At 32.6% G+C, this 9954-nt stretch overlaps 1 protein-coding gene across 1 annotated transcript; it reads right to left on the bottom strand.

Moving 5' to 3' along the window:
• Positions 1 to 2657: 2657 nt before the first annotated feature.
• On the bottom strand, positions 2658 to 4488 carry LOC120081894 (putative clathrin assembly protein At1g25240). Its single transcript, XM_039037072.1, has 2 exons — positions 3763 to 4488; positions 2658 to 3427 (listed from the first exon to the last, which is right to left on the bottom strand). Exons 1-2 carry the CDS (start codon positions 4336 to 4338, stop codon positions 2837 to 2839), a joined length of 1167 nt encoding a protein of 388 aa, XP_038893000.1. The 5' UTR covers positions 4339 to 4488; the 3' UTR covers positions 2658 to 2836.
• Positions 4489 to 9954: the final 5466 nt, after the last annotated feature.

Here is a 9954-nt window from a genome sequence, read left to right as displayed (position 1 = left end):
TTGGTATCTACATTTCACTTCTCCATAGCTCTAAGAAATTAAGACAGCTTAAGAAAAAATCAGTGACAAACCGAAAAATATGAACAAGATTTTTTCTTTTTATTTTCCATACTACTATGTTCTTCACACTTATATAAATTTCCTCTACTCTTCCCCACCACCATTTTGTCACTAAAATTTTCTTCTCCTTTACTTAATTACCAACTCTTCCTTTAAATTCTTCCTCGAATTCATCGGTGCTGTTTCGGATTCTGTTGAAAAACGTTTTTCCTTTACATACAATAAGGGTTGATGTTTTTGCAAAGGAATTCTGATTGATAATTGTTTACAATTTGCCCTCATGTTGTGCGTTTTCAACTTCCACTAGAACAGCTTGGTAGAAAAAAAACAATAAGCAAATATTCAATGACGGACAAAGAAAAACACGTGCAAAAAGAAAAAGAAAAACATTGGACCTACGATGTCGGGCAATAATCGTTTGTAGATCCTGTATAATGAGGTTTCAATTTGATCAACATTGTAGCTTGGAAATTTTAGATTCTCATGAAAAACGCATTCGACCCATCTCTTTTTCTCGGTCCCCCATCCAATTCGATGAAAATCAACATTAAAGCGGACCAACATTAAATATATTTGATAACATCTTCTTCAATGTCAATTGTCCATTTAACATTGACCTTATAATATCGATTTTGGATAACATTGTAGTCCAATTTTGTACTAGTGTGCTTTTGGTACTGCAGGTGGTGCTTCAGCAAAAGGCCATCCACGATCTTTTCTTACTTCATTTGACCTAATTTTTTCATTAGGGCTTCAATTGATCCATTTAAGTTCGGTTTTTGCTTTAATGCTCAATTCTATCTTTTAAGTGTCGGAGACTGAAAAAATCATCAAATAAACACATAACACATAAGAAAGAGCCCGAATTAAGCTGAATGTGACATACCTTTCAGGTGCTAGCAAACCATCCCCAACTTTAGGAGAGTTATATTCTATAGAGCTTCAATTTTCTGGTCTAAAATCTTTCGAACTTCAATCTACAAGTCTTTAGAGCTTTAGGAGAATTATATTCCTTAGAGTTTCAATCTTTGGAACTTCAGATTTTCAAAGTTTGGAGTTTTTGCAGATCTCCAAAACTTAAAATGAGTTATATTCTTTAAATCTTCAGAGATTCGATCTTTGGTATTTCCGATCTTTAGAGAACTTTGGCCTATAGTTCTTCTCAACCCTCTTCAAATGGAGGAGTAAGACCTCTATTTATAGAGGACTTCTATGGGCCTTATATAGGCTTGAACCAAATTACTTTTAGGTGTAAATATCGGGTTTGGACCCAATATTTTAATTTGTCCCAAATTTCCACTATGGGCTTGAATTAGGTTGGGTCCGAGCAACTTTATGTACTCGATCCAATCTAATTTATAATTTTCACAATGGGCTTAGACTTTCTTTGTGATGATGCAACAACTAGTGATTCGCCGAAATTTCTCATTCAAAGGAAATTAATTTTCTTATAATTATTTTTTTTCAACTAGTAATAGCTCCATTTCGTGGGTGCGGGTGGCTGGTTCTTCAAAGTTCAAAGTTTTAAACTTTGGAAGATGTATAGAGTAGTCCTTACTGAGATCTTTGGGATGCATATCTCAACAACAAAAGCTTAGTGAATCTTTACAATCAAAACTTGTAGCACTCCATCAATTATGTATTCAACTAGGTTTAACCTTTCCTATTGTTTGATGTTGGTTAGCTCAAACATGTAGACTATTCTTTTATTGTGCTACAGAAGGGATTTAGAAACATCGTTTTAAATTGTTTCCAACTGCGTTAATAAACTCGATCAAGCTCGTAAAGCATTCTCATTTAGTGTTTAACCGTTGTTTTAATAGTAGATTTTTATGTGTACTACCAACATTTTCTCATATTTCGACGAAATGTGCAATGTGTTACTTCAAATTGCTTTTTCAATCAAATTGTCAAACTTTTTGTAACTGGTATCGAGTTGACATTCTCAAACTCTTAATTCTATTGGTATATAGTTTGGAGCTAATGCAAGAGAGATCTTTGAGAATGTCCACCATATTAAACTTTTATAGTGTTCATTATTAAATTTTGAAGTGATTATGGACTGGCTTATTCAACATCTTGGTTTTTAAATTTTGTTCTTTAGAGAGGAGTTTCAAAATTTCTCTCTTTAACTACCTTTATTAAGATGTTGATCAACTTATTCAACAACATCTAGTTTCATTATCTTCTTTTGGTCTTGTAGCCATGTTTAGGTCCCATTTGGTAATCATGTTTAGGTCTCATTTGGTAATCATTTCGTTTTTTGTTTTTGTTTTTGAAAATCATGTCTATTTTCTTCTTATTTCTTACAATGAATTACGTCTTTCCAAAGTATAATGGTTGAATTCTTAGCTAAATTTAAAAACAAAAACAAATTTTTGAATGCTATTTTTTTTAGTTTCCAAATTTTGACTTGGTTTTCTAAACAATTCGTAAAAGGTAGATAACAAGGAAGAAACTTAGAAATGGAAGTAGTGTCTATAGGCTTAATTTTCAAAAATAAAAAATAAAAAAACGAAATGATTATCAAACAAGACCTAATTTTTTCTGGCACGGAAGCAAAACTAACCATCAGTACAGATATCCATTAAAAATAGTGGAAGATTAATACAAAATGGATTAGGAAAAAGAGAGAGTAGACAAATAACTTAGTTCCTTCTTTTCTTTGTAACTAAAAAATGAGGGAAAAAAAAGAAGAAAAAAAAGAAGATCAAGTTATCTGGTATGTACTGAGAATGAATAAAATTAATTACCTGATATGTATTTTGAAGATGCCCTAGAAAGTGATCAAATCAGGTAAATCTTGTTTATAATTTGGTAGAGAAACAACACTCAAAAGCGAAGAAGAACAGCTTGGAAAATGGTGTTGATCTTGTAAAGTAGTTCTTGATGAACAATCTCCATCAAATATCTCCCATTTGTCAGTAATCACAGTCTTCAAAACCCTTTTATTTGGCCCTTTTTTTCTAATTTCACTCATTATTTGATCTCCTCCTTTGTTATTATTCTCCTTTTTTTTCTCTTCTTCAATAACTTCATCATTTTTTCTTTTCCTATTTTTATTGTTATTTACACTTCCATTGATGATTTGCTCAAGCTCTTTAATATCTTCTTCTGGGATTTTCTCCAATTTTGGGACATCAGATGCCTTCAGAACACCCATTTCTCTACATACCTCAAGATATTGACACAATTCTTCAACTTGGGTTGCTGCTTTTTGGACAACACGAAGCGCCATCGTCGCTTCGGTTTTCGCCGGTAATGCGTAAATTTTCAATAGAGCTTGAGCTATTCCGTTGCATATTCGGCTGTAAACGTCAAATACTTCTATGACGAGATTGTTCATCGCCTCCAAGACTAAATCACCCTGTTAAGAATATGATACGTAAAAGTATTACATACGAAAGGTAGTTTAACATGATATCAGAACAAAAGTGTCTGGATTATTAAGTTTTGAAGTCAGTTTTTAAAAGTTTTTTCAATATAAGGGTTCTAAAAGGCTTTAATCTAGTTAATTTTACGAGAAAGAAGATAAAAAGTAAAGGGACTAAAATTGGAAATTTGAAACTATAAGAACTAAAATCGAACAGAAATTTGAAAGTTCAGAAACAAAAGTAGCATTTTAATTAACTATTTTCTTCTTAAGACTCATCAGGTTTAGAGATTAATCCGAATCGAGACCAGAGATATAGGTTAACATACCTTCATATTCTCATCCAATGGTCGAACTTGAAGCAACATATCCAACATAGACTGCCAACTTTGAAGCTTAATCAACTCTTCCAACAATGAGGGTTTCAATCCTTTCTTAAAATTCTTAGTCTCAGAAGATATAAACGCTGACTTCTGATCCAAATATGCATAATAGCTTCTCACAAACGCATCATAACCCCAAGTCTTGGAAGGACTTGAATGACCATCTTTAAAACTTGAGAGGTCGAATGGCAACCGTCCGATCCGCTGGACCGACGGTACTTGGCAACAAAAAATTCCATGGATGAGCATAAGACCCTTTAGGGCAACAACCCAACTTCGAGTTTTTTCCATTCGGGATGAGAGGCCCCATGCGAGAGGCTTGAGGTAGATTGGAGAGGTTTTGATCCATTCGAACACGCGGCGGGCATTGGTGTAGTCGATTTTAGCGCCGTCATGGCTGGTGGCTCGAATGATTGCTGCCTCAAGGTCGGGGTGGCGGTATGGCGTGCGGCGGGAAAGGCTGGCCATCCAAATGCTATTTCGGTCTTTGATTGCTCCGGCAGCCTTTCGCCATAGCTTCATTCTCTAGGGACAACAGCAATGGCGGCGCAGCGACCGGGAAGGCTTCTCTCTTTTAATTTTAATGGGGGGTTTGTGGAATGTTGTTTTTGGGGGAAATTTGCTATTTTAGTGTTGGTGTTTTTGTTTTGTGGTTTGTAGGAAGAAGAAAAGTTCAACGCGGTATTGGTTGGTTTGGACGTGCATGCGGGCAAATAGATGTAATAATTAATAATTGAGGGATCTTTCTATTGGCTGGAAATAACTCAATTTGGGTTGGATTCTTTTCTTCTTTTTTAATTTGTTATCCCAATCGTGCTGTGGTTTCTACACCCATTATTGCAATGTTTTTGGATTATATTAAGAGATTAAGAGATTCTACTCATTATTGAGTTCATTCTAATTCTATTTCTAACAAAATCATATTAATAAAGAAAAACATTTAGATGATTATGAGTTACACTTTAACATCATCATCGAATTCCAAATCTAAAAACCGGTCTAAGCTTAGTCAAGGTTCAATCCAAGTTTGTTTAAAGTCAACATTTGATCTATTCAACTAGTCCTACCCGTTTATTTATTGGATTGCATATAGATTTATCACTTGGAAAATCGACCTAGCCCATAGACCAACCCGTCGGACTCCTTAGTGGGCTTATAATTGGGTCAACTATATTCAATATCCATATAAGTCTTCATATATTAAATTTTATATATTAAAAAAGTAATTTTTTAATATTATTTTTAAAAATATGTTTAGATATATTCAAGTTTTTTAGTTAGCATATAATTCTTTTAAAGTGTTAAAAACTAACCATTTTTTAAAAAGAAAATTAAATACAAAATAAAATTTTATAATATCGATAATTGAAAAATTATAAAAATAAAAAATAAATTTGATAAATTTTAGTAATATTCCACTAAGAATGTATAAAATAAAACATGTATATTTTTAAATAATTAAATAATTAATATTTAATTCACTATTCCAATGGGTTGTCCCAAGCTCATCCTAAGCATGCATAAACTAATTTGATCTAATGACTGAGTCCAAGAGCATGTCATGGGCTTGACAAATAAACTAGTTGGCCCGATCCAAGCCCATAAACATATGTCTTAGGCTCTTGGACTTAGTTCAGGGTTGAGCTTGGATCTTTACGTTTTAGGGTTGGGGTGAGCCCAGTCGGTCTAGTGTTGAGGCTAAGTTACGCTATATATATCTTTATGTATTTCACTTAATTGTCCTGCAAAAATCTATAAACATGACAAACTCTTTTCTATTCTCTCTTATAATATTTTTCATTATTCTTTTATTATATGATTGGACTGGGTACCGTATAGCACAAAAATAGGTATAATCTAGGATGTACATAAGTATTGGTCGTCTAAATTAGGTTACAAGTCTTTAAAAGTGTGTTTAACATATTTGCAGATATTATGGAATAGGTCAGGTAGTTATTAAAATAGAAAAAAGAACGTTAAGGATCAACTAGGCAATATTGAAATGTATGAATATCTATTGACGATTGTACACGTATGAAGTTAATTTGTAGTTTAACTTATAAACAATTGCAAGTAGAACTAGCAAAAATAATAATATAAGTATATCAATTATTGAGTAAACAATTATACTAATTTAACTGTCAAAATAAATTATACTAATTTAACAACGTATATAGTATCTGTAGTTTTAACTGAAAGGAATTTTTTTTAAAAAAAAAGTGTAAATTTTTTTTTTTTTTTTTTTTTTTGTTATACAAGTTAATTTAGAATAAATTTGAAATATATTGGATGTAGTTTCAGAATTTTAAAATGTAATTTTATAAGATAATATTGAAAATTTGAATGATTATATTTTATGTTGAGTTCAATGGTAAATATTGGATATGAAACTAAAAAATAAGGGGAAGTTGCATGAATATTTATTTTACAATAAATATTAGAGTTTATGTAATGAGATAAAAGTATTTGTAAATATAGATTTTTTATATTAAAGATTTAGTCCAGAAAAAAGAAAAGACTAAAATGGATATGGGCCCATATAAAACAAATTTCATTTCGATACTTCATCTTCTTCCGGAAAACGCGAAAAGCACTTCCAACCCTTTCGAGCTCCGACAGTGGCATCTCCTTCTGATTTCAACCTTTTGATTTCGACAGTGCCGTCTTCTTCCGCTCCGACAGTGCCGTCTTCTTCCCCATCGATTTCGCTCCAAACTTCAAAAGGTACGTTGTTCTTCTTCGTTTCTTCGTTTCTTCTTTTTTCTTTTTTCATCTCTTCATCACTGATAACAAGAATTCGAAAACGTAGAACTTCTTTCTTCTTCCATTGACAGTTTATATAAGAAGATAAATAGTTATTTCAAATTAGGGCTACATTTATTCTTCATCTTTTTTTAGGTGTTTTATTTAGTGTTTTATTATGCATTTTGGTCATAGTGTAGTCATCATGATGTAGTCATCACAGCGTAGTCATCACAGTGTAGTAATCATAGACTAATAGTCATCAAAATGTTGATTATGTGAAGATTATTTGTAATGTTGATTGTGATTTGCTTGTTTTTCGAGGAATATGTTGATAGTTTATTGTTGACTGTGTTTGATTGCTAATTATGTGAAGATTAGTAATTTGTTTCGTTGTGATTTGCTGATGTTTCATATTATGCTAATTTAGTTATTTATTGTTCTTTAACTGAAGTTATCACTGATGCTTTAGGGAATATGTTGACAGTTCATTGATAGTTTGTTGATGGATTTATCTATCAACAAACTATCACTGATGGATGCTATCATTGATGCTAATTTAGTTCCCTGTGCTGTGATTCGATGATTGTTTATTCATAGGAAAAGTATCTATCACTATTATTGTTATCAATGATATGAATGTAATGGTTCTACATGATTGTTTTTAGGATAGAAGTTATCACTGTTGCTTTAGGGAATATGTTGACAACTATCACTGATGGATGCTATCATTGATGGATGCTATCATTTATGCTAATTTAGTTCCCTGTGCTGTGATTTGATGATTGTTTATTCATAGGAAAAGTATCTATCACTATTATTGTATCTATCACTATTATTGCTATCAATGATATGAATGTAATGGTTCTACATGATTGTTTTTAGGTTATCACTGATGCGTTAGGGAATATGTTGACAACTATCACTGATGGATGCTATCATTGATGGATGCTATCATTGATGCTAATTTAGTTCCCTGTGCTGTGATTTGATGATTGTTTATTCATAGAAAAAGTATCTATCACTATTATTGCTATCAATGATATGAATGTAATGGTTCCACATGTTTTTTTTTAGGATAAATGGAGAAGGAAATAGAAAAACATTGGAAGGATCAACATCTGGGAAAAAACACAAGAAGATCAAGGTCACAATCTAATGATATTTTATAAATTTATATAGATTTGTGGTTTCTTTTTTCTTACATTTATGTTATTGTTATATATATAGGAAAATGTATTAATTGTTCAAGAAAGTGAATGGACAAATCCATTAAAAGTCAGCTTCTTCATAAGTTTAGATGTCCTGTCTAACATAGGAAAATTAGATGAGCCATCACTCCAACAGTTTAGAGAAGGTCCTTTTGGGCACTTCTTAGAAATAAAAATGAAAAGGGTGCCCAACCAACTCATATCACACCTTATTAGAAGGCAATGCACAACTACCAAGCAAAATATATTGGCCTTTAATTTAGAAGGACATATTTCAGAATTTGGCCTCAAGGAGTTTTGTTTAGTATCAGGTTTAAATTGTGATGATTACCCTATAGATGGTATCTATAGTGAACAGGAATCAATGGACAACACAATTAAGAACTTCATTTTCAAGACAAATACAAAAATTATAAGAAGAGAGCTCCAACCTACTTTTAATTTGTTAGGTTCTGATGCCAACATACCCATTGATATAAAGGTCAAACTTGCACACTTGTATTTTCTAGAAAGCTTCCTAATTCCTATACAAGGACAAAACAAAGTAAGTTGGAAGCATCTAAAAATGTTGGATGACAAAGAAAGGTTTAGATCTTATCCATGGGGTAGGGTTTCCTTTGAACTAACTATAGAGTTTTTTAAGAAGGCTATCATCAATAAGTCATCTTCCATTTTCCTCCAAGGATTTCCACTAGCTTTGGTATATTGGGCTTTTGAAATTATACCAAGATTATCCAACCCCACTATTGGATTTGCACGAAGAATAAAAAGTGATGGACCTAGACTTACTCAATGGGAGTTTCAAGAACTTAATGATTGGCAACACATCAACAACAATATTTTTCAAAGCCACTAGTGTAAGTCTTTTATCACTGTTATTTCCTTTATTTATATATATTATTAGCATGCTATCAAATTATAGAAACTATAATTGATGTTTCAGCTTTTATGACATAGAAGATACCACTATCAGTGATAGCTTCTATCAGTCATTTGGAACTATTGTGATATCTTCTATCATTGATAATATTGTAGATAGAAGCAATCAGTGATAGCTTGAAATTAATGATTGTTTCTATAAATGAGCTATATCACTAACATCTTTATTAAACTTTCAGTTTATTGTTGCTTCATTTGTTCCAACTGAACAAGAATTGCAATCCAACTATTATGCCTATTTTGCAGAGCTGGAAACCAGGGAGATGGATATTGAAAAAGAAAAAGAAGGAAAACAAACGTCAACCAGGAGAAGAATTGCATCATTACCAGAGGAAATTGAAGAATTAAAAAGGGAACAAGAAGATATTAAGAAGGACATCAATGAAATGCATAAGGAGATTCTTGATATATTGGGCCACATAAAAGAAGCTATCAATGATAAACTTTCACAAAAAGAAGAAGGTGGTGAAAAGCAATCTCAAGAATCTCTTGAGAAGAACAAAGCGCCACCATCTAGTTTAGAGCTTTTAGATGCAAGTTTGGAAGTTCTAGAGGTAAAACTTGTGATTTTCTTTTTCTGTAAAGAAGTACAATAACAAAAATGATATATGCATGCAGGCTGAAGTTGACACTGCTAAGGACAAGGAGGCTCAAGATGATCAAGAGAATGACCAGCAAGAATAATTGCATGATGATCCTAAAGATGAAGAGGAAGATCATGAAGAAAAAGATAAAGAAGATATGAGGAAAAAGAATGTAAGTATTGATTGATTGATGATCTTAATTATAACATTAACATGCTATCAGTGATATCTAATATCACTGATAACCAACTATCAGTGATAACACGCATTGGGTAGGCGATCGTCTAGCATTGGGTAAGCGATCGTCTAGCATTGGTAAGCGATCATCTAGCATTGGGTAGGCGATTGTATATCATTTTGTTACTCAGCGTTGTGTAGCAGATCTAAGCGATCGTGTAGCATTTGGTAGGCGATCGTGTAGCATTAGGTAGGTGATCGTATAGCATTTTGTTACTCAGCGTTGTGCAGCAGATCTAAGCGATCGTGTAGTATTTGGTCAGCGATCGCCTAGCATTGGGTAGGCGATCGTATAGCATTTTGTTACTCAGCATTGTGTAGCAGATCTAAGCGATCGTGTAGCATTTGGTAAGCGATCGTGTAGCATTGGGTAGACGATCGTATAACATTTTGTTACTCAACGTTTTGTAGCAAATCTAAGCGAT

Source organism: Benincasa hispida, chromosome 7 (genome assembly GCF_009727055.1).
Source record: "Benincasa hispida cultivar B227 chromosome 7, ASM972705v1, whole genome shotgun sequence".
NCBI lineage: Eukaryota > Viridiplantae > Streptophyta > Magnoliopsida > Cucurbitales > Cucurbitaceae > Benincasa > Benincasa hispida.
The sequence above is the reverse complement of the archived record's forward strand: the minus strand, read 5'-3'. Positions and strand labels throughout refer to the sequence as shown.